At 50.3% G+C, this 25,392-nt stretch overlaps 2 protein-coding genes across 2 annotated transcripts; one reads left to right on the forward strand and one right to left on the reverse strand.

The window, feature by feature from the left end:
• Positions 1-479: 479 nt before the first annotated feature.
• Positions 480-12,927, forward strand: LOC144932961 (fucolectin-like). The gene is made up of 4 exons (XM_078857362.1): positions 480-525; positions 3,310-3,414; positions 10,373-10,646; positions 12,756-12,927. The coding sequence occupies exons 1-4, from the start codon at positions 480-482 to the stop codon at positions 12,925-12,927; spliced, it is 597 nt and encodes a 198-aa protein (XP_078713488.1).
• A 2,722-nt stretch (positions 12,928-15,649) lies between these two features.
• Positions 15,650-24,307, reverse strand: LOC144932962 (uncharacterized). Its single transcript, XM_078857363.1, has 3 exons — positions 23,237-24,307; positions 23,002-23,113; positions 15,650-15,759 (listed from the first exon to the last, which is right to left on the reverse strand). Exons 1-3 carry the CDS (start codon positions 24,101-24,103, stop codon positions 15,650-15,652), a joined length of 1,089 nt encoding a protein of 362 aa, XP_078713489.1. The 5' UTR covers positions 24,104-24,307.
• Between the last annotated feature and the right edge of the window lie 1,085 nt (positions 24,308-25,392).

Below are 25,392 nucleotides of genomic sequence, written 5' to 3' on the forward strand. Positions count from 1 at the left end.
TACATCTGTAATATTAACGATGAGATGATGGTGAGGGGGAGGGGTTGGTTGGTAGGTAGGAGTGGCTCAGCCCACCGTCCCCCCTCTTCCTCCGGGCGACAGACGCAACAACCTCTCTCACACTATGAGATCTCTTTTACCAGTGGCAAAATATAGTAGTAGGTTTTTACCCTTTTAAACTGGTACAAAACTGACACCTTTAACGTGTAATAAAGGTGTCAGTTTTGTACCAGTTTAAAAGGGTAAAACCCTACTACTAAACCTCTTTCACCTTCACCACTCGCTTGCACGCTTGTACTCGAGTGGTCGTGCCTTACACGACAATTATCAGTATTCCAAGCCAGCCAGCCTCGCAGCGATCCAGGATATATCGAGTGGGAAATGTTGCCCTGCCTACAGGTCGAGTGCCCACTTGCTCCAGGTCAAAGCTGCCTGTGCCCGTCACGCAGGCTGATGGTGCCGTTTTGTGTTTCAGGACAATGAAGCTCGTGCTCGTGCTGGTGGCGCTGGTGCAGCTTGGGGAATGTGAGCCAACACAAACAAACAAACAACACGATACGTGAATATTGAACACAATTCCTCACTTCATCGAGCCTGCCTCTTTTCCATACACATGTGTTATTACCTGGCGTGCAGGCCATGCACTCTTGTAAACCAGCGACTTGTAGGTGTGTAGCGTTGGTAAATCATGCAAGGATGAGAGCGGTGATGATGATGTGCGTGAGACACTCTACCTGCAGGGCTATGAGAGGTATCCAGTCGAAGGCAGTACACCAAATAAGTGTTTGACCCTCCTGGGTTTTTGTTTTGTTTCATCCCCATGCCTGCTTGGGTTTTCTGCGAGTACGGCAAACATTTTTCCGCCCACATGCAAAATACTGAAGACATTTTCAGAGAGATGCTTTAAGAGTTTAAGAGAACCCTCATAAAAATGTACGCATCAACATTAGCTTCCTGGCTTTGACATTCCTCCTTGAAGATACAGGTGGAACACTTATCCACCCACTCATTCACACACCCACTTCCCCACTCACCACTGATGAAACTTTCAAGGGCATCAGAACATCAACAGGCCAATGTGAATGAATATCCTTCATAAATGGGAAGTTAAAGACAAGGCATAGGCATGTGACTGCAACCCAAACTATGGCCCATGCAGTGACTATCAAACAAAGACAGTCACTGCATCACGCACTTTCAGAGGCGCTTCTGTGGCCGTCTGGAACGTTCTTGCTTCTGATATTAGGAAGCCACTCGAGCTATGCACTTTTAAATCTAAACCTAAAACAATATTCTTTAGAACTGATTTTTGTGTTCAGTTTGTTGTCCATCCCCTGCATCTCCGATTAGCACGGTTGGCTACGTACGGTGTGAAAGAAGTTCAGCATACATATGTAGTGTCAGTGATTTGGAGACGAGGTTTGTAGGAGGCTCGCCTGCACACTCTCTACAGTCGCTTAGCCTAGCCTATACACAACACTAGCCATCTAACATTGATGGTGCTGACTGACACAGCCAATAACTATCTGGCAGTGCAATATCGAGCGAGGACGGCAGTGACAACGGCGACGAGACGACAGCAACGACGAGACGAGTCCAATCCCAGAACCGGCAGCCTCAAGCTTCCGCTCTTGGCTCCTGTTATCCTACCAGCGTGGCCTGGCTCCACCCTGGCCACGCCTCCCTTCTCGAACCCACTAGCGGGTTCCAGGGGCTCCCAGACGGGGTCCTCCGTGACCCTCGCCCCAGTTCCTCCGCCCTGCCAACACACCGTGCACACGCTCACCGGCGTGTGTACTGTCTGTCCAGCACAGTTACTGCTGCTGTCCACCATTACACATACATACAGTAAACCGCTGCTGTCTGCACTCCTTCAGCGGAGGAAGAGAAACAGAAAAACTACACAAACTCTCTCCTGAAGCCCTCCCGTTGTGACTAGTAGACCTCAGCATTGGCACATAGCTCCGAAACATATTGCTGCCATAAGAAAGTCATATAATACAATTGTCCACACAATACTGGAGGAAGGCCAACTCATAATATCGCCATTCTTCCTGTGATGGTATAAGATTAGAATAATTACTTTTTATCCAATAATCATTCTTCTTCTTGATCACTGTGTCTACTGTGTAGCAGCTATGTAATTTTGGACAAATCATTGGCAATGAGACATGGTGGCATCAACAGCTTTGGCTGTGACGATTGAACTTGGGATGCCACCATGGCAATATATTAACTCCCTTACCTGGTGTACAGGAGGTCGTGGGTTTGATCTCGACTCTGACACCTGTATATTTGGAGTTTGCATGTCTCACTCCCCGTCGTTGTGTGGATTTTTCTCTGGGTGCTTCGGTTTTTCCCTCCACATTTAGAAACATGCATTTAGAATATTTGGCTGCTATATATTTCCACATGATAAGCCACTTCGTTGAGCTATCATTTGTGGCCAGGTCGCTTCTGAAAAAGAGCTATATTGCACAATGGGCCTTACCTGTTCAAAGAAAAAATTGTTGAAAAGTCTAGTTTAGTTCTTTATAGTCCATGCTGCCTTTACAACCTAGAGACTCGGTTGTTGATCTAACCATACGAGTGTTCCAGTTTTTCTCCGCTTTCCTTTCACTTGTAGTATGTATGCCACCTCAAATTCCAGTAACTAAATCGCAAGCATACTCGTTGCAAAGGTCGTGCGGGGACAAGCTGATGTTAAGAACACGGGACCAACACCCAAGGTGAAGTGAGGGTCACGCAAGGATGCGGGACCACACCTAAGAGAAGTAAAGGCAGGTGACGGAATCAAGCCGTGAAACAAAAGACAGGAGTTTGGAGGAAACCTGAAGGGGATATATATGGCGGGAAATAAGGAGAGAGGAGAGCCGAGAGGAGCTTCGGGAGAGTTCCAGAAAGTTTGGGGAAAGAGAAAGAATATAATACATCCGTACCAAAAAGACTTCCATCATGTGGACTCATACTTGTTGTTTCACGATATAATTTAAAACCCTGCTTTAACATACTTCACCCTTGTCATTGCTATAATATATGGCACATCGCATATCGCATATCCGACTCACTGAGGAATGAGGTATAGGCCAACATGTGATAAGGTTGCATAAGTGAATATTTATCGAAAGTGGCAGTTACACTGTGTTTAGTTAGACTGCATTGGGTGTGGCCGATTTATTTGCTTATTGGTTAAATTGGTGAGGGCGGATATGTGACTGCCCTATACCCGACTTAAGCACCGCTCTATGTATCAATCCCCTACAAACTGCAGATTATACACAAGTGCTCTCATTCTCCTTCACCTTCTAGGCAATAACGGGGCCAGCACCAAATGTGAAGACAGTTCGTTTCCCTGCAACATTGACGGGAACCTGAAGATGAACTACAACCTGAGCAAATGCACGAGCTCGAAGGGTGGTCATGATAAAATTTGGTGGAAACTGGACATGTATCAGGAGGTCCAAGTCTACGCTGTGAATATAACGTTCCAGAGCGATAATATATACAAACACAAATTTACTACTCAAGTCCACATTGGAATGCATTTCAACGACTTGACCAAGTATACGAAGCAAGTATATCCCAATTGAAATATGTGCATTATGTCTGCTGTTCCTCCATTTTACATTCTCAGCCTTCATAGAAATCTACACCATCATTAGTACTGGCTTATTACAGGAAATTATAGAGTAGACTAACCGTTTGGGCAGTGGTCTGTGTTCAGTGGCCAGAAAAAGGCCAACACCAAAAATGTTAGCTGACCACCTGCCACTGGACCCTGAACAAATCTGCTAGAAAAAGACTTCTGGCCTAGGACTACAGTTACATATAGAAGATGCAAGGATGTTCATGGCAGGAGGGGGTAAACAAGATGTAATTTCCAAATAAAACATGGGAGAAGAGTGTAATAGTTGTAATCAGGATGAAGAGGTTGTGATAGAGCATATGCACAAAATTGGGAAGGGCAGGTTACTTAAACAAGCACTGGGGACACCCAGAGTTTGGGAATTATTTGGGAAGACGTAAAGTCAGATGTTGATTATATTGAGACGATAAGAGCAGTCCTCGGAGGTTGGGTGTTGACTGCGCAATCGTTTTGGCGTGTGACAGAAGGAAGAAATGGTGAGCTGCAGTGGCATCAACGACATGTCCATGATGACCTCTTGATATGAGTATTTCTCCAAAAAATAGGCTGATTTCCTGTGAAACACAGGAGGCCAATGCAATTCGCAGTGGGAATTCTAAGCCAGAAACCTGGACATTTAGGTTAGAATACCAGCCTTTGACCCAAAACACAAAATATTCCGTGGAGTGAATATGATGGTCTCTGTCTGGTCACCAATGACTGCACAAAATAGCCATTTACTCCTATAATGAGCCGAGAATGTATGTGTGTCCCACGCGTGACGTCAATCCACGTCGACTAGCCACCCTCATTAATAATTATGAATACTTTTATTTGGTCCTTTCGGTAAAGTCACGTAGATAGAAAAAAGAAAGTGAATACAAATAATACATATTTAATAAAAAATAACTAAAAAACGCGCATGCAGACTGTGGTTCTTAATCGGAGTGAGTGTACTGGCAGTCTATAATGTAGACTGTAGCCTGTTTTCAAGGTGGTGAGCGTATTGGCAGTCTATGGTGTAGACTGTAGTAATGGTTATTAAACTAAATGAGCGTATTGGCATTCTATAATGTAGACTGTAGCCTGGTTCTTAACCTGAGTGAGCATACTGGCAGTCTATAATCTAGATTTATTCTTGGTTCTTTCAGTAATTAATATTAAATGAAAATAAAATAAACATGAAAATTTTAAACCACGACGTTTCGATCCCAACACAAGCGGTCGTCATCAGGAAAAGGGGGGTTAGCCTCTAAAGGCAAACTGTTTATAAAGGTTTAAAGATGGGCGTATCCCAAGTGTGTCAACAGCATGGGCGGGGCAGCTAATGTTAATGTAGGAGAAAGCAACGCCAACGCAGTGGGTCTACAGCAATCAAAGGGCCGCCAGGCAATCATTACACCTCGCTCCACATACCCACACTGCTGACGGTGGAAATTGACAAGAAACACACAAATCAAGTTATGACCCAAAGTGGTTGATGTTATATTTACAATGATTGCTGAATTTATAACCATCCTCTCGATTGAAATTGTGTCTGTGTCTGTATATATGGATGGCATCATGAACGAATCTTTGCTGATAGCCAGTAAGCTTGCAAAGTACCATCGTCTTAGAGAAATCAATGTCATGTGAACCAGCCGCATTAAAATAATGATCAGCCACGACAGAAGTATTGGTCCTACTGTGTTTCAAATCTGCTCACGAACACGGTCCGAGACATGTCACTTAGTTTCCCCAATGTAACTGCTGCCGCAGATACAGCTTAGTTTGTTTGTAGATGCCGGCATATTGCATTTCAGGAATCTTGTCCTTCACAGATGGGATCAGATCACAAATTTTATGTACTTTGTTAAATCGGACCTAGATCTTGTGTTTGTTCATGAGTTTGGAAATCTTTTTAGTTACCCCTGCTATGTATGGCAAGGTGATGGTTTTGATTGGATACTCAGATGGCTCCTTCTTCACGGTTGGGGTGTAGGCTTTGCAGATTGTGTAGTCAGAATATACATTCGCCTTGAGAGCTTGGTGTACGTGTTTGAGTTCACTGGTTAGGTGTTCATGGTCGGAGATACATTGAGCTCCATGGTGTACGTTTAGATGAGGGAATTCTTCTGGGATGGATGGTGGTGGGAATCAGGTTTTAGATAGGCGTCAGTATGGGTTACTTTCCTGTAGACAGAATGTCGCATTGAGCCATCAGGTCACTTTGTGATTCAGACATCCAAGAAAGGTAGCTTGCCATCCTTTTCTACCTCCATGGTGAATTTGATGGCTGGGTGTATGGAATTGATGTGGGTGAGGAATTGGTTCAGAGCCGGTCAGCCATGTGACCAGATGACAAACGTGTCATCCACGTACCTTTTCCACAAGAACAGGCGTAGAGTGGATGCCTTGACGGCGTCCATCTCAAATTTTTCCATTAAAATATTGGCTACAACCGGATAATAAGGGAGAATCCATTGGGGTGCCTTCAGTTTGTTTGTAGAATGTTCCATTCCAGGTGAAGTATGTATTGATGAGGCAGTGTCTCACCAGGGCCAGTACATCAGCATTCAATCCTTATTGGACCAAATCTTGAATGATTGCAATGGTACTGGGCACAGGAACTTTGGTGAACAAAGAAACTAACTAATACCGAACCAGTGCTACAGCAGTTACATTGGGGAAACTAAGCGACATGTCTCGGACCATGTTCATGAGCATAAGGCATATTTGAAACACGGTAGGACCAATACTTCTGCCGTGGCTGATCATTATTTCAATGTTCACACGAAATTGATTTCTCTAAGACTATGGTACCTTGCAAGCCTACTGGCTATCAACAAATATTCGTTCATGAAGCCATCCACATATACAGACACAGACACAATTTCAACCGAGAGGATGGTTATAAACTCAGAAATCATTGGAAAGATGTCATCAACCACTTTGGGTCTTGACATGATTTGTGTTTTCTTGTCAACCTCCACCGTCAGTAGTGTGGGTATTTGGAGCTCGGTGCAATGATTGCCTGGAGGCCCTTTGATTGGTGTAGACCCACTGTTGGCGTTGCTTTCTCCTACATTAACATTAGCTGCCCTGCGCATGCTGCTGACACACTTGGGCTACGCCCATCTTTAATACTTTATAAACAGTTTGCCTTTAGAGGCTAACCCCCCTTTTCCTGATGACGATCGCTTGTGTTGGGATCGAAACGTCGTGGTTTTTTGTTTTTATTTGTATTTTTTATATTTATTTGTATTTTATTTGTATTACTGAAAGAACCAAGAATAAGTCTACATTATAGACTGCCAGAACGCTCACCGAGGTTAAGAACCAGGCTACAGTCTACATTATAGACTGCCAGTACACTCACCCAGCTTAACCATTGTTACAGTCTACATTATAGACTGCCAGTACATTCACCAAACTTAATGACCAGGCCACAGTCTACATTATAGACTGCCAGTACACTCACTCCGATTAAGAACCCAGGCTACAGTCTACATTAGTGTTTTTTTGTTTTCTATTTTAATTGTATTCTTAACATTTTTATTCACTTTATTTTTTTTTTATCTACGTGACTTTACCGAAAGAACCAAAGAATATGATTTCCTGCAGTCACTAAAGTTTTAAGTCAAAATGTAATCATGAACAGGTGATGTCCTCCAAATGGACTCCCTCCCCTCATTAATAATCATGCGTGGGTGACGTCACTCCACATCGAACAGCGCCCCTCATTAATAATCATGAACAGATGACGTCCTCCAAATGGACACCCCACCTCCATTAATAATAAATAGCGGGTGACGTCACTCCACATGGGGGGGGGCGAGGCGCCTCCTCCCCCCTCCTCAGCGTCAAGTCAACTTATAACCCTCAATACAAAGGCAGAACCCTCACGTCACGTGATCTCCGTAGCGCTATTGAGACATAGAAGTTAAAAGGACGTCGTGATGAACAAGGGATTATAACCTTTAAATTAAATAAGTCTGTGTCACCGCGGCCTTACAAATTGCACACGAATGGATGTAATGAATATCACGTCGCGGTCTGCTTTTCGCTTGCAAGTTTCAGATTTACTGCAATACACCCGTCCTTGGACGGGCAAAAGGCTAGTCACAAATATTTGGTCATGCCCTGAACTGAGTTAAGGTCACATGCGGGTGGATTTGTGGGGGCCTCATAGGAGCATCACGATAGTGTGTTCAGAACACAGTTCTTCTCTGCGGGGATGTACAAAAGTTGTGCTGTCTGCACTGATCACCATCAGTGACTCTGTGACAAGAGTAGGTCATGGTGTTCCCGAATCGTACCACAAGTCCTATGGCTGACATTTCAGATATTTTCTGGCTCAAATTAGAAATTTACTCAGGGCCACGACTGGAGTGGCACTCATTATTGTCAGTGGTGCAAATTATACATTGCCAATGTAGGGGCCAATCTCCCAATAATATAAACACTGTTGAATTCTCACGAAGTGGTGCTTATTTTATTGGCTGCAGAAGGATGATGGATTTAACTGAATCCTGACCACGATTTGAAATTTCAGTCTTTCGACTGTGAATCGAATGTTTTTTTCCCAGTACCTTCCAGCTGAATTTGACCAGGACATGGTGACACCGGAACAACACAATGACTAAACGTCTAAGTAAGCATCTGGCTGCTGTGTGCAGATGAAGGGCATAAACAAAGTTGATGTTCGTAATTGCAACGGTTCTATATTTTTTGCAGGTGCAACACTCTCAAGAAGACTGCCCAAAGCACTGTGGTGACATTTAACTGTAAAGGAATGAAAGGAAGCTACATCTTCATCCACTCCACACTCAATGCGCCGTTGAGTTTAAGCGAGGTTAACGTCTCCACTACTCCCCTCTCGCAAAATGAAAGTATGTGAATCAATTCTCCTTATTTCACATTTAGATTATGGATAGCTATACATACACCAGGTCTGTGAACTGAGGTTGTGAGTCTTCTTGGTTCTTTCGGTAAAGTCACGTAGAAGGGAAATAATAAAATAATAAAGCATAATAAAATACAATCCTCACGACGTTTCGGCCACAACGCAAGCAGCCGTCCTCAGGTGAAGACAGCGTCTTTCCGACAGCCCTGTTCTTCACCTGAGGACGGCTGCTTGCGTTGTGGCCGAAACGTCGTGAGAATTGTATTTTATAATGTTTTATGTTTTATTATTTTATTATTTCCCTTCTACGTGACTTTACCGAAAGAACCAAGAAGATGAATCCCTGCAGTCACGAAAGCTTTAAATCGAAATTTGAGGTTGTGAGTGTTGTCATGCAATGAACACTTTGCAGGGCATAGTGGTGACTTCAGAAGTCACTCAGGAACAGCATCTACCGGGGCCACTCTCGCAATCGATCGCGAGACTTGTTTCACTCAATTGGAATATAATTAGGATCTTTGTCAATATTTTTCTTGTTTCGTATGGTGTTTGTGGGGGGGAGAAAGGATATACAGCAACAACAACAACACATCTGTTATCCAGAATCCATGGGGAATTAAGGGTGCTGGTTAATTAAATATGCCGGTTATCTAGGAGTTATACTTATGGTTCACCACATTTTCCAAGTTACATAAAACTTTTCAAGAAAAAAACCTAAGCCCTACATTTTAATGATGACATAAGAAGTAATATGCTCTTTGACAGAGGTACTCACCGGTGAGTTGTAGAACATTCTAAGTTAATTGTAGAGAAGCAGTGGGGCCCGTTTAGAGTACACAATACAGTGGTAGAGAATTATTTGTATAGACTGCCGCTAGTGGCATCACTCGGCAGCGTTCTGAAGCTCCTGTACACAACAACAAGTAATAATTGTTACATTTAATAGAGCGTCATTCATGCAATTGCCATCCCACAACACTGCACATCAATTGATGATGCAAACACAAACCCCCCACTACTTAGCAAATCCAAAACTGAAAGATTAATACATGAATAACGAAGGAAGATTCATATTGGCGTCTATGACAGATGCCCGTTAATAAGAGCATTCCCGATGGTAAAGTGCCGAATAACAGAGCTTTTGCTGTTTGTGTATATTTAATTTATAAGCCATTACACAGCATCCGGGGTAGCTGAGCGGATTCCGCTCGTTTCACCAGAATACGCGTGTTGTTTTGGGCGGTCATCAGTGATGTGCGGACGATGGTTTGCACCTCACCACATTCCCGGTTTTTCATTTACGGAGGAAATATTGCACGCCTTCCACGTGTTGTTCAGACAGTTCAGAGTAGTCCTCAATTGTCGGGGCAGAGATAAACCAGGGATGTTCCTTCCTCAGGTCTTCAATAAGGTTCTTTTTTATTAACCGTTGTAGTTATTTAGCGAGAGTAATAAGGTTTTGATTAACGATGTTTTTTTTTTGTATTCGGAGATTGTTATTGCCCTATCAAGCGATGGCATAACACACTCTAACTTGACGACCTTTTCCAGTCTCAGGCGATGCATGCAGATCGCTTTATTCAAATCGGAATGTGTGGGAATTGTGAGATAATCATGAATCAATGAATGCTGCGCTCCCACCAGAACGGTTCTGCTGGGTAAGCTGCACGGGCTGCCGCGTGTCCATCCGGTGGAGAAAGCTCTGACGAGGCCACCTCGGCCATTGCATTCCGGTCACTCAACAAATCTACCTGCATACATGGCGCCTGAGATTCGAAAACCGGGGGTAGAATTTGTAGTCTCCTCAACCTGGAGTCATGAGCCGCCGCCGACTCCTTGTCATGAACATTTTCTTTGACCAGTGAGCGTGGCGTACGGGGAGGCGATGCAGTCGAGCACAGTCGGGCCCGACCACAACGCGTCCAAAGCCATCGACGGTACAAACGGCACCAACTTCTGCAGTGGGATGTGCAGCGCCACCAGCTACGAGTGGGAGCCCTGGTTCTGCATCGCGCTTGACGACGTGTACACGGTGGACGCCGTCAGCATCACTAATCGAAACGACGCGGAGGGCATTCGTCTCTTTGGAGCGCACATTAAAGTGGGAGAATCGTCCAATCACAACGATAATGCCCTGTAAGTAACAACACCAATACCGATTATTTCCCCAGCAAAGCCTCGCCTGGTCACACAAATAGAAGCGTCCTGCATTGGGTATCTTCCATTGATGAGCATTTGGCATTCTAGATTTGAAGCTTTCGTGACTGCAAGGATTCATGCTCTTAGGCTTTTTCGGTAAAGTGACGTAGGTTAAATTTTTAAATAAAATTAATAGAAGTAATAATAGAAATAAAATAATAAATCACGACGTTTCGGAGGCAACACAAGTCTCCGTCATCAGGTGGGACCGTCACAGCTAAAATTTCTCACTTGATGCAGTAATTTTAGCTGTGACGGTCCCACCTGATGACGGAGACTTGTGTTGCCTCCGAACCGTCGTGATTTATTATTGTATTTCTATTATTACTTCTATTAATTTTATTTTTTACCTACGTGACTTTACCGAAAAAGCCTAAGAGTATGAAGCATTTGGCATGTTGAACTTCTTTCGCACCTGCATGTCGCCAACCGTGATAATCGAAGGCATGTGGGTAGTAATGCAGGCAAGTGGGTAGTACCTGGAGAAGAGCCACATACGAGGGGGTGACACTGAACAGTTAGTTTAACACGTAGGCTTTCGCGACCAATATCATCCATACTCAGATTCTAAATGTTGTGGCTTGGCTCTCCAACACACCGGTGTGCTGTACTAGTGACGAATTGGCCACGTTCTGTTTACGTAACAACCCTTACTAGTTGGCTGTGTCGGGTGGTGGCGGGTTTTAACGACACATTTTTTCTATGCAATCTAACCCAAAAACCTCTATTATGAACTCCTAGTCACATCACGACCCCACATCTGTATTACCTGGGCACGTGTTAGTGATCATCCATTCCAAGTAGTAACCAGGCTTGGTTTCTGGGGTCTGACAACTCGTAGTTGATGACTCACTACATTGTGCAGGTTTCCCCGATACAAGCCCCTAACCAGTGGAGATCCCACGACACAGGAAACAGGGGGCCGCAAGTATGGGAGGGATGGTTCCCACATCCACAACCAGTGTAACACTTCCAGCAGTGGGATGAGATCTTGGAGGTCAGCTGCCCCCCAGGCTAGAGATATACACAACTACAGGCGGGCATTGAAATGTTTGAGATGTAAAGTGATGATAATTGTTTTTTTACCCTTCTATCTGGCAACAAAACTGACACCTTTTTACAAGGAGTCATGTTTGCATAGACCGCAATACCTGCAGTCATAATACAAACAAAAGACATAACTCTGACAATGTGCACTGTTCTTGAAGTTGATTGGTCCACACCCGAGACAGCTTTCCTTAGAGCCTAGTCTCACATGGGTTGGACCAGATGACGCCTCTTGGCTAGGCTCTAAGGAAAGCTGTCTCGGGTGTGGACCAATCAACTTCAAGGACAGTGCACATTGTCAGAGTTATGTCTTTTGTTTGTATTATGACTGCAGGTATTGCGGTCTATGCAAACATGACTCCTTGTAAAAAGGTGTAAGTTTTGTTGCCAGATAGAAGGGTAAAAAAAACAATTATCATATTTTTACTGGCAAATGAGGTTCCCATAATGTAAAGTGATGTGAGGCATTATATGTTTATTATTTATTTTTATTATTTATTTTTACCTACGTGACTTTACCAGAAAAAACCTAAGAGTATGATGTGAGGCACTTTTGAAATACTGGGGCACTAAACACCCAATAAGTGCGAACCCTTATCCTCAGCTGTCACTTGTCACCACCTGCGGGATCTGGAAGAAGTAAGAAAGCGATGGTGAGTCATGGTGGTATTGGTCATAATTACCTCTTTCACGTGAATGTAATTGTTACTTCAGCCATTACGAGGTGGGGGAGGGGGTACAAGCCCCATAGGTTAATTTATAGAATTGTCACTGCTGAATGTGCCACCTACACTGTTTAAACTTAAGGGTTTTTTGTATGAGAGTGGCCACAAAAGCAATGCTTCTGATTTTTAAGATTCAAATGCTTTTCGGAGTGGAGACAAAACTGCGGCTTTTGGCGAATTCTGAAGCGTCTTGCTGCCACGTGTTCACTCGTGCTGGGTGCTCCTGGGTCGCGCGTTGCTCTGATCGCTGTCGCACCGCTGCGCTGTCTTGCAGGTGCGCAGAAGACATCTTTGTGTCTCCGGGCCAATCGGCGCGCTTCACGTGTCCCTCACAGCAGGGCCAATACGTCTTCATCGTCATCCCTGGGAGGATGGACTCGCTGAGTCTGTGTCAGGTTAAGCTCGACGTGAGGGATGCTAGCTCTCACGTGGACGTGGTATACTAGCCCGAATATTCATACAAAAGTGATTACTGGGCGACATTACTGGTACATCAGGTGTATACAATCATGGTTGGCATTTCCGGTCCGAGTGATGCCGAAGAATAAACTAAAGTCGTGTCCAGTTGATTATAAAGTATAGCAATAAGGTATTTCGTAATACATTTTTGGGTCAGATTGCAGAAATAAAATGTATGTCGTACACCATCCTCCACCCTTACCCCGCATCTCGGATTAGCGCGATTGGCCACGTACGGTGCAAAAGAAGTTCAACACACATACATACACTCGACATAGGGACCGTCCATAAATGACGTCACGCACCTAGGGGGAGGGGGGTCAGATATTTGTGACGATGTGACGAGGGGGGGGGGGTGAGAAATGTGACGTCACATCAAAATGCGCAACTTTAAATAAATATAGACAACACGTTCTACTTAATTAAATAGACTTTTTAATAAATGTTTCTCCTACAACATTAGAGTGCAGCGCCACATTAAATACGCACTACAATGACAATGGCTTAAAGCGATTTGAAGCATGTTTTATTTTGGGGGGGGGGGCAGAGCTTTGTGACGTCATATTTGAGGGGGGGGTCTGACTTTTTGTGACGCCGTGTGACGATGGGGGGGGGGGGGTCAGAAATCGTCCAAAATCGCGTGACGTCATTTATGGACGGCCCCATATCCAATTAATAAAGTTGACAGGTGATCAAGCATCCCAGTGTATTATTCAGCACCACTGGCTGGTATGTCGGAGGGCGATCCACAATCCAGAGTGTACAACACACATCTTCATCACGCAAACTTTGATTTAAAAATCTATTATGAATCGTATTGGTCTTGAAAGGCCACGTGTTAAATAATAATGTACTTTATGTCGTAATTTACAGCCCCTTGTCAATCCACTGCTGGATGGAGGCCTCCCCACGCCATGTCAGTCAATGTGAGTTGTGTGATCACACTCACGTGAGAAGGTAACTCCAAGGACCGTTTCAGATATCAATCGCAGCTGGTTGTTTGTCGCTTAACTTAGGTGGCTAGTGCAGTTTGCTAAACCCTGCACTACCGCACCACCCATTTGTACTATTTAGTTGCATTGTCATAGAATGGGGAGTCATTTGCGCACCGCACTCTGAACCCATCACCTCGATTTGAGTCCCAGCCATGGCTGACATCAGTGGTGAATGAGGTCTGCACCAATCATTGGCTTCTCCCCTTCTCAAATAACCCCCACAACCAATGCAGAACGGGAAGGTGCCTTCACTCAGCAGTGGATTGACAAAGAGCTCTAAATTATATTGCATGCATGACTTAAAAATATCTAATGGAAATAAATAATTACGTTGTATTCAATCATTTAAGTTTCACTCGTTTTTACGATGGCCCTGCGTCGAGATGTGTGACCAATTATGTGTTAAGGGTGTTTTGCGATGTGAGAATGAAACTCGAGCAACTGGAGAAAATGAAAAATGTTCTCCCGCATTGACTACTGTAATGCCCTGCTTTTTGGAACCCCGAGCAAGCTCCTAAACAGGCTGCAGTAGTTAGCACCCTGACGGTCACCAGGGTGATAATTGGATCACATCACACCTGTGCTCCTGTCCTTATCACTGAATCCCTGCCCATACCCGTATTGGTTTTAAGATTCTCTTGCTCGTGTAATGAGATAGTGACATCTACTGGTTGGAAAAGGGAAGCACGGGTACAGGCACCATTATAAACATTATCCAATCTAGATTTGAAGCTTTCGTGACTGCAAGGATTCATACTCTTAGTTCTTTCGGTAAAGTCACGTAGGTAAAAAATGAAATTAATAAAAATAAAACAATAAAAATCACGACGTTTCGGAGGCAACACAAGTCTCCGTCATCAGGTGGGACCGTCACAGCCAGATTTGCTGCATCAAGTGATGCATCAAGAATGAATGTAAATTACATTAATTGGTTCCAGACACAAGTAATCTCTCATTATAAAGCATTTTTACGCGAAGTTTACAGTAATTACATGCATAAAATCATAAAAAACAAGAAACACAGTAAATAAATGGAATAAATATATGGAATAAATTAAATAAATGAACATTGAACTTCACTTTACCTGTAGTAAGGAGAGTTGGTGGCTTCAGTGGAAGGTGGTGAGGAGGTGGTAAAACCTTTGTCTGTGCAAGCGTCATGCACGTTGGCCATACGCTTCTCAGCCGTAGGTTCTTTCAAGTCGCGATTGCCTGTTCGACTTGCGAATTTCGTTTGGTTTCCAGGGCAAAAAATGTTCATAAATATCGTTCGAACACCGATTTGTTCGAGTTCTGGTGCGTTCGATCTCCGAGGTTCGACTGTATTATTCAAGAAGACAACCGCTCTATTAGTGTCCTCCTCGGTGTGTGTGTGTAGCACACAGTCGGAGACGAGGTAGTTTCAGGAGGCACCTTTTATTTTATTCCATTACACCACTCCGGCCGTTCACACTCACAGGATCGCCTCCTCTCTCAAGCACATTGCCGTACAGCCCGGCCTAGACACAACCCTGACCGCGTTGCACCAATGGCATCAACCAAGACAGGCAACAACTGTCCGGCCGTGCAATGATCGGGCGAAGGCGGCAGCGACGAAGGTGGCGAAGACGACAGCGACAACGAGACGAGTCCACTCCCAAAATCTGCAGCCGGGAGCTCTCGCTCTCAGCTGATTTTATTCTCCTCAGCGCGGCCTGGCTCCGCCCTGGCCGCGTCACTGCCTGTTCGGTATGGAGGCTGTTGATGGGTGCCACGGGGATTGTGTCAGGCTGTGGCACTCCGAGTGACCCCGGCTGGACACGGGGCCAGGGGCCCTGGGGGACCCTGGGGGTCACGTGGTAGGGAAGTGGAGCCTTTTCGTGGGTTCGAGAAGGGGGGCGTGGTCGGCTACATCCTGGCCACGCCCCCCTTCTCGAACCCACGAAAAGGCTCCAGAGAGGCCTATAAGCGGGCTCAGCGCAGAGAGCTGGATTGTGAAGACTTTGAAAGAAGAAGTCTCCAGTCATCGTGGCCAAGCAGAAGGCCTCCTGGCTTGGCCACGCCAAGTAGTACCCGAGTGTTAACGAGAGTAGGACGGTGGTCACTACTATATGCGTAGGGTGTGTTGCAGTTGTGTTGCAGTTGTGTTAAATAAAGTGTTGCCTCCACACGAGTGTGTGCGCCTCGATCGAACCATTACACTTGTACAGGGACATTTAGTTTTCTGGTCCGTACGGCGTACAGCCGTCTCAATAAGGGCAACATTTTTTGTCAATCTGTGTTTCAAAGTTGGTATGCACTGCTGTAGTGATAGCAGGATCCACCACAGTTGGTATGCAACGCTGTAATCATAGCAGGTACCACCACAAGCGGTATGCACTGCTGTAGTGATAGCAGGAACCACAGTCGGTATGCAATGCTGTAGTTAAAGCAGGTACCAGCAAACTTGGTATGCACTGCTGTAGTCATAGCAGGTGCCACCACAGTCAGTATGCACTGCTGTAGTGATAGCAAGTACCACCACAGTCAGTAGGCACTGCTGTAGTGATAGCAGGAACCATCACAGTCGGTATGCACTGCTGTAGTTAAAGTAGGTACCACCAGAGTCGGTAAGCACTGCCGTAGTGATAGTAGATAATGCTATTGAGTTGGTAGATACTGCTATATAGAGTTAGTAGATTATAAAACAGTCAGTATATACCACTCCAGTCAGTCAATACTGCTACAGTCAGTAGATACCAGAGGTGTGGACTCGAGTCATGTGACTTGGACTCGAGTCAGACTCGAGTCATGAATTTGATGACTTGCGACTCGACTTGGACTTGCATAACAATGACTTTGTCCCACCTATGAGATGTGGACTCGAGTCATGTGACTTGGACTCGAGTCAGACTCGAGTCATGAATTTGATGACTTGCGACTCGACTTGGACTTGCATAACAATGACTTTGTCCCACCTCTGGTAGATACTACTACAGTCAGTAGGTACTAGAGTCAGTAGATACTGCTATAGAGTTAGTAGTTACTACTATAGTCAGTGGATACTACTATAGTCAGCAGATACTACTATAAAGTTAGTAGTTACCAGAGGTGTGGACTCGAGTCATGTGACTTGGACTCGAGTCAGACTCGAGTCATGAATTTGATGACTTGCGACTCGACTTGGACTTGCATAACAATGACTTTGTCCCACCTATGAGATGTGGACTCGAGTCATGTGACTTGGACTCGAGTCAGACTCGAGTCATGAATTTGATGACTTGCGACTCGACTTGGACTTGCATAACAATGACTTTGTCCCACCTCTGGTAGTTACTATCTTGATTTGAAGCTTTCGTGACATTATAGGAATCCATACTCTTTGGTTCTTTCGGTAAAGTCACGTAGGTATAAAATTCTACTTTAGAGTCGGTAAATACTACTGTAGGGCCAGTAAATACTACTACGGTCATTCGTTACTGCTACTGTCAGTAAATACTACTAAAGAGTCAGTAGCTACTACTGGCTCAGTAGATACTACTGTATAGTCAGTATGTAGAGAAGAGCTGACACGAGATTGCAGGGGTCTCGTCCTTTATTCCTTTCCTTCCATTCACACCTGTCGCCAGCCGTCCCAATCCCGTTCCCGCCAAAGGCCCCCCTTTCCCGCCCGTTCTCTCCTTATATCACCTCGATCACCCCTCCCCCTAACCCATCTATTGGTGGGAATCCTTCCCCTGACACCCCTACATCACCCCCCCCCCCCCCGGAGAAAAAATAACCGTCCTCGGTTCTGCCTCCCCCATGGACCATTTAAGTCTCCCCATGCCTCCCACCACTGACAGTGACGACAGCCCTTACCCCCCCCCCACAACCATACAATGCAATATAACACAACAAATCAATTGCGCGGCCTGCCCAGGTCTCCAGCCAGCATCCCGTAACAGCCCGGACATCCACAGGCAGCAGATGACCGTGGCGGCCCCCTCCTTCGAAGGCCCTCTCGTCGCGGTCCCTGGTTCGGTGATGCCGGTGTCGCCTTGCCTGGCGCCGCTGTCTCTCCGGCCCCCGCTCGTGCCGCCGCTCCGTCAGGCCTCACATGGGGTGCTGTAGGTGACAAGGGAACACAGGGCACCGAACCCCCTGCCGGTCGGCGCGTGGTGGTCGGCGACCTTGGCCTGGGTAGGGATGATGATGATGTTGGCAGTGATGTTGGTGGTGATGTTGGTGAAGATGACGGTGGAGAGATGTATGGCTTAAGGCGGGTGGGGTGTACAAACCATCGTCGCTTACCCAGTTGGACCTGGACGCACTGCGGTCGGAGTGCTTTGATGACCTCGACCGGCCCTTTCCAGGGTCGGTGCAGCTTTGGTGAGAGGCCAACCGGCACCTGAGGACAGTGTAGCCATGCCTGGTCCCCGACTTTAAAGGGCTTGGCTGTCACTGTCCTCTCCCGTATCCGTACATTACTCTCTTGGCTCGCGGCCGATGCGGCCTCGGCTGCTTGGCGGGCCTCTCTCAAATAAATGAGGGAGGTCTTTAGTGCCTTCGGCCATGCGTCGGCTCTTGCCGGAATGTCCGTCAGCTGCACCTCAATAGGCGGAACGGGATCCCGTCCGTACATCAGGAAAAACGGCGAGAACCCCGTCGCCGCGTGTGGGGCCACCCTGTACGCCGCTAAGACCGATGGAATGTGGAGGTCCCAGTCGGAATGGTTTTCGTCCACCACTTGGGACAGCATGGCCGCTATGGTGCGGTTAAGCCGCTCTACCATCCCATCGGTCTGGGGATGATATGGAGATGTTCGGACCTTTTTAGTGCCCAGGATAGAGCAGACGTCCTTCAATAGCTGTGAGGAGAAATTCCTGCCCTGATCCGTGAGCAACCGCTCCGGTGCCCCCTTATCAAGGACATAGCCTCCCACGAAGGCATCGGCGATGGTCTGTGCCGTTTGGTCCGGGAGGGCCCACGCCATCGGCCACCTCGTGCAGTACTCGACTCCGACCAACAGGTATTTATTTCCCCGTGGCGTGACCGGCAGCGGTCCCAAGATGTCCAACGCAACCAATTCGTTGACCCTGGTCACCGTGATGGGCTGTAGGGGCGCCCGGCTTACCCGGGGTGGCGGCTTTTGCCGCGCACATTCGACGCAGGTAGCGACCCATCGATGCACGTCAGCGGTCATACCTGGCCAAAAGTACCGACCCTGTAATGTGTGCAGTGTCTTCCACCCTGCCAGGTGCAGCAGCTGGCGGCCGTGTACGTCCATAACCAATTGTTGACGCAGCGACTCCGGAACTACCAGGCATCGCCGGCGCCCTGTCGGGTCCCATCGCATGAGGAGATCCTCCCATACGATGTACTCCTCCCCCCCTGCCTCTGCTGAGGCGCGTAGTGTTCGCAGTGGGGCTTCCTCCAGCTGTAGCCGTCTCCAATCGTCCAAGGTCAGCCCCAGGTCGTGGTCAGTCAGCTGGACCTCACCCTGTGCGCCCTCCGCCGTGCGTACGGGAGCGATGACCGTCCCCTCCGGCCTCGCCTCCTTGCAGCGTGCCCCGCCTGTGGTGCATGCACAAGGGCCCTGGGGCACCAGTCGGGACAATGCGTCTGCGTTGGCATGTCTGGTCCCTTTGCGATGCACTACTTGGTACCTGTACTCCTGCAGGCGTTCTATCCATCTGGCCAGCTGGCCCGAAGGCTGGTCGATGCGGAGCGAATACTGCAAGGCCGCGTGGTCAGTGCGGACCGTAAATTTGCGACCATACAGGTAGGGTCGGAATTGCTGCACAAAGTGAACGACTGCCAGGAGTTCCCTACGTGTGACGCAGTAGCGCTGCTCCGCTGATGAAAGCACGCGACTACCATAGGCGATAACCACCTCCCGACCCTGCTGGACTTGCGACAAAACACTGCCGATGCCCACATCGCTGGCGTCCGTGTCCAGGATAAAGGGGAGGCCAAAATCCGGAAAGGCCAATGGTGGTGCATCTGTCAGACGTGAGCGCAGCTGCTGGAATGCCTCTTCCTCCAGAGGGCCCCAATAAAACCTCTGGTTCTTCGCCGTCAACACGTGCAAGGGCTTGGCAATGGTTGCGAAGTTGGGCACAAACCGGCGGTAGTAAGAAACGAAACCCACAAACCGGCGTACCTCCGGAACCGTTGTGGGAACAGCCCAGGCCCTCACGCAGGCCGTCTTTTCCGGGTCTGTAGCCACTCCCGACTCACTGACGACGTGGCCCAAGTAGCGTACCGACGACTGCATAAGGTGGCACTTCGACGGCTTGAGCTTCAAGTTCGCGTTCCGGAACCGCAGGAACACCTGACGCAATCGGTCAATGTGTTCCTCGAATGATCGGCTGAAAACAATGACGTCGTCCAGGTAGATGAGGCACGTTTCCCATTGGAGGCCTGCCAAGGCCAACTCCATTATGCGTTGGAACGTTGCCGGCGCCGTCTGGAGGCCCATAGGCAGGCAGTTGAACTCGAACAGGCCCTGTGGTGTCCGGAATGCTGTTTTAGGCCGGGAGTCCGCGTCTAGTGGGACCTGCCAGAACCCGGACAACAAATCCAGCGTACTGAAAAATTTTGCTCCCGCCAGTGCATCCAATGAGTCGTCGATACGTGGTAGGGGATATGCGTCGGCCAGCGTGACGGCATTGAGGCGTCGGAAGTCCACACAGAATCTCAGTGACCCATCTGACTTCTTGACTAGGACCACCGGTGCCCCCCAGGGACTCGAGGATGGAGAAATTATGTCGGCCCGCAGCATCTCCTGCACCGCTTGTTGAATGTGCCCTTTTTCCATTGGGCTCATTCTATATGTGTTTTGGCGCAGGGGTGCGGCATCTCCCGTGTTGATGTGGTGCTGTGACAGATTTGTGCGCCCTAGGTCGAACGGTCCCCGGCTGAACACGTCCGAGAACTCCTGCAATAACGAGTGCAGCTGCTGTTTCTGGTCGGGCGGCAATCCCGGCTCAGGCCCCGCCAGCTGGTCCATCCACGATTTGGCCCCTCTGTCCTCGGACTGGCTGATGCTGCCTACAAGCTCGGGCTCTGTCCCTGGGGCTCCTAGTGACAAGGGACTAACGTGGGCCAGAACTGTTCCCTCCTGCACCGTCGCTGTTCTATCGGAGGTGTTCAGCACCTGAATGAACAGATGCTGGTTCCTCTGTACAATAGTTTCGGCCCCCACCAGCGCATGACGATCCATGGCCGCTGACGCCGGAGACACCAGGATGGGTGAGTCTGGTCGGGCTGTCACGAGGGGGGACCGATATTGCAGCGGAACCAGCATCTGGGCTGCCGGGGGAATGGAGACAGACTTACTGACCAGAGCCTGCACGTAGGGTACACCCCGGCTGGCCCCCTCCGCCTTTAGGAAATGGAGATGCGTTCCCTGGACTTCCACCCGCCCATTGGCCAGATCGATTTTCATTGGCATCCGCCTCAGAAAGTCCGTCCCCAACAGGCAGGGTACGGGCAACGTTGCGGAGACAAGGATGGGTCCTGCTACCGAAAGCTGCCCAATCTGTATCGGGGCTTCAACCTGGCCCAGGAAGCCCATGCTGCCTCCATTTGCTGCAATGAACGTTGTCTTGACGGGGACTAAAGGTCGGATTTTATCCGGCAGCATCTCATGCATGGTGCTCGAGATGATCGTGGCTGATGCCCCCGTATCGACCAAGATACGTGCCGACACTCCCGCGATTTCACCGACCAGGACCGAGGTTCCTGACGTGGCCGCTACCACCCGCCTTGCCAGCTTCCTCCATTGTGTGGCTGAGTCCGGCCACTGACCAGGCGGCGTCTCGTTATCCTGTGGTGCATGGTGAAATGATGGGGGATGGGTGTGGATGGACTGAAGATGGGGTTCCTCCCTTTGGAGTGCGTCACAGCAGGGTGAACACGCCCTTGTTACATAGTGTGGGCTTACCCCTGGGTTGCGGGCTGGGCTCTCTATGTAGTGCAAATTGCCCCCCCTAGGTGACGTAGGATGGGCCCCCCTTGTGGTGTGGGGGGGCCCCCCCATTGTAGGGGGCGGTGGGGACTGGGGGGTGGGCCTTCCCGTGAGCCCCTCCCTTTCCTTTGTCACGGGGGCGTGGTCCCCCTGGTTCCGTCTCGCTCTGTCGCAAAGCGGTGGTGAGGCGGGTCGTGGAATTGCTCCAGGGCGCAATGTCAATCGTGTGGGCTGCCTCCGCCCCCGGGCCGTTGCCCCTGGCAACTCGCCGGCGTTGCAGGTAACTGGTGACGTCACGCCCGCCGGCGACGTCACGCCCGCCGGTGACGTCACGCCCGCCCGCGAACCCACGCCCGCCCGCGAAACCACGCCCACCCGCGACGTCACGCCCGCCCGCGAAACCCCGCCCGCCCGCGAAACCACGCCCACCCGCGACGTCACGCCCGCCCGCGAAACCCCGCCCGCCCGCGAAACCACGCCCGCCCGCGACGTCACGCCCGCCCGCGAAACCCCGCCCGCGCGCGACGTCACGCCCGGCATCGACGTCGCTGCCGGCCGCGACGTCACTTCCGCCCGCGACGTCACCTCCGCCCGCGACGTCACCTCCGTCCGCGACGTCCCTCCCGGCGTCGGCGCGACTCCCGGCGTGGTCCCCGGCCTCGGCGCGATCCCCGACGCGGTCCCTGGCCCCGGCGCGATTCCAGGCGCGGTCCACGGCCCCGGCGCAATTCCCGGCGCGATCCGCGACACCACTTCCGACCGCGACGTCACTTCCGGACGCAACGTCACGTCCGTTCGCGACGCCACTCCGGGTCGCGATGCGACCACAGGCCCCGGCGCTATCCCCTTCCCCCGACCAGAACAGCGGGGACCGGGAAACGACACCACCGGCGCCCACCCCGAGGAGACTCCCGGTGAGTTCGCGGCGTCGGAATTGTAATTACCCGGCCCGCCCGAGAGGCCGGGTGGGACGGCGTCACTCGCCTGGCTCCTGTCGGCGTTCGGCCCCGGCAGGTTCCAGGTGACGTTGGCGGCCTCCGGCTCCGTGCAGCACCCCCTCGCCACATGCCCCTCGCGACCACAACGGTGGCAGACCCACGGGGCGTTGCGTCGGGGGGGCTCGGCGCGATGTTGTAGAGGCGGCTGCCAGCGACGCGGCGGCTGGTCCCTCTGCTCCGCCAGTCCCCGGATCGCCGCGTACACCTCCCGTAGCGATGGCTCCGTCTCAGACGTCGGCGGTCCGTCCCCAGATGCCCCACCGGCAGCCTGTGGTGACGGTGCAGGTTCGGCGGTTAGTGTCGCTGGACCAAGTAGCGCCGTGGCAACGGCTCGGCTGTTCCCCCCCGCCGCGCCAGCCACCGGGCCCACGGGTGGCGCCCGGCCCATGACCTGCTCGTGGGCTTGGATGGTCCGGGCAGCCCACAGCGAGGTGCGTTCTTCCGGCGTCACTACGGGCATTACAACGCCGGCGCGGCAAGCGTAGGCGATGAGGTGCTCGACCACGAGGTCCTCGAGCGCTTCTTCAGCCAGGCGAGGGAAAGCTCTCCTCGCCAACACGAGCAGCGCCCCCCTGTAGGCTAAAGGGGATTCTTTAGCCCCTCGCTGGCGATCCTGGAACCGTTTAAAGGCTCCTTCCGCCGGGCAATAGATCTCCCCCAAAGCCTCGTAGGCCGCCTGTAGCGTGGACTTGCTGTGCGAGGGAAGGGAGGTGTAAGAGGAGAGTGCTTCTTTGCCCAGAACAGATGGCAGCGCTCGTAGGGCCTCTTCGTCTGTCCACTCGAGAGCGTGGAAGGCAGCCTCGAATCGGCGGACAAACTCCTCCCAATCTTCTTCCTCAGCCACAAACTTGTCGACGGGCCCCAGCCGACGCGGCCGTCCGGCCACCTGCTCTCCGTGTTGGGTGTTTAGCCCTGGGGGTTTTGGCGGGAGCGGCGGCGGCTGGCGTGACGAGGTTGGTTGCGGCTCCTGCCCGGCCGGCTGGTCGGCGTCCGGTTCCCGTGGCCTCTCCTCCCGTAGTACGCGTGGGGGTGGGGGTCCCGGTGCCGGCGGGCCCCCCATAGGGAGCCTCTGCAAGAGCTCCTGGAGCGCCCTCTCCACGCGGGCCATGCGGTCCTCCATGCGATCCTCCAGGCGATCCGGGCCCCCTTCTGCTGCTTCTGACAGCAGGCCCCCTTGTTGCCCAGGATGTGAAGGATCCCCGGCCCCTGCTTCCTCCTCCCTCGGCTCCCTCCCGCGAGGATTCTTCTTTGTAGCCATTAGGATCCCACCGCTGCCACCAAATGTAGAGAAGAGCCGACACGAGATTGCAGGGGTCTCGTCCTTTATTCCTTTCCTTCCATTCACACCTGTCGCCAGCCGTCCCAATCCCGTTCCCGCCAAAGGCCCCCCTTTCCCGCCCGTTCTCTCCTTATATCACCTCGATCACCCCTCCCCCTAACCCATCTATTGGTGGGAATCCTTCCCCTGACACCCCTACAAGGTGATACAACTATAGAGTACACAGATACTACTTACTCAGTTGTATGTAGGGTGTGTAGGTATATATACCTACACGGGGGTAAAGATTTTTTTGAGGGGGACGGGGGTCGACAATTTTCGGAAACCATTTACATAAACTATTTACCCTCCCACTTTCTATAACTTTTTGGACTTCTACAAGCCTCTTATAATTGTATTTGTTGGAGAAATGGACAAACGGCCCAGCGGGCTTTCACAATAGCTTAGTATCTGTGTATGTATATGTAAGGTTTTTAAGATAAGTTTTTAAATATATTTCTCGCCCGGGCAACGCCGGGTACTTCCCGCTGTTACATATAGAGTATATATAGACCTTGTTAATATATATTGCGATGCAATGAACAAATAACTTTGGCGAATTAACCCCCATGAACCGCATAGCCGGGGGGGGCATGGGGGGGCATGGGTTGTGGGGCATGAGGGGTATGGGGGGGGGCATGGCGGGAGCATGGGGGTGGGACATGGGGGGGCATGGGGGGGGCATGAGGGGGGCATGGTGGGGGGGGCATGGGTTGTGGGGCATGGGGGGTATTGGGGGGGCATGAGGGTGGGGCATGGGGGTGGGGCATGGGGGTGGGGCATGGGGGTGGGGCATGGGGGTGGGGCATGGGGGTGGGGCATGGGGGTGGGGCATGGGGGGTATGGGGGGGCATGGCGGTGGGGCATGGGGGTGGGACATGGGGTGGGGGCATGAGGGTTGGGCATGGGGGTGGGGCATGGGGGTGGGGCATGGGGGGTATGGGTTGTGGGGCATGGGGTATGGGGGGGCATGGCGGTGGGGCATGGGGGGGCATGGGGGGGGGCATGGCGGTGGGGCATGGGGGGGCATGAGGGTGGGGCATGGGGGGTATGGGGGGGGGGCATGGCGGTGGGGCATGGGGGGGGGCATGGGGGTGGGGCATGAGGGTGGGGCATGAGGGTAGGGCATGGGGGTGGGGCATGGGGGGTATGGGTTGTGGGGCAGAGGGGGGGCGGGGCACGGTGGGTGGGGGGGGGGGCACGGTGGGTGGGGGGGGGCACGGTGGGTG

The sequence above is a fragment of the Lampetra fluviatilis genome, chromosome 6 (assembly GCF_964198595.1).
Source record: "Lampetra fluviatilis chromosome 6, kcLamFluv1.1, whole genome shotgun sequence".
Taxonomy (NCBI): Eukaryota; Metazoa; Chordata; class Hyperoartia; order Petromyzontiformes; family Petromyzontidae; genus Lampetra; species Lampetra fluviatilis.

What these genes read in the sequence shown, in the direction of transcription:
- LOC144932961 (XM_078857362.1), top strand. Translation starts at nt 480, where the DNA reads ATGAAGCTCGTGCTCGTGCTGGTGGCGCTGGTGCAGCTTGGGGAAT. An exon ending in GCTGGTGCAGCTTGGGGAAT is followed by an intron (nt 526 to 3,309) that starts GTGAGCCAACAC and finishes TTCACCTTCTAG; the next exon opens with GCAATAACGGGGCCAGCACC. An exon ending in CAAATGCACGAGCTCGAAGG is followed by an intron (nt 3,415 to 10,372) that starts GTGGTCATGATA and finishes TTCTTTGACCAG; the next exon opens with TGAGCGTGGCGTACGGGGAG.
- LOC144932962 (XM_078857363.1), bottom strand. Translation starts at nt 24,103, where the DNA reads ATGGCTACAAAGAAGAATCCTCGCGGGAGGGAGCCGAGGGAGGAGGAA. An exon ending in CCATCCAAGCCCACGAGCAG is followed by an intron (nt 23,114 to 23,236) that starts GTCATGGGCCGG and finishes CCGTCACCACAG; the next exon opens with GCTGCCGGTGGGGCATCTGG. An exon ending in GCAGAGGGACCAGCCGCCGC is followed by an intron (nt 15,760 to 23,001) that starts GTCGCTGGCAGC and finishes CGTGACCCCCAG; the next exon opens with GGTCCCCCAGGGCCCCTGGC.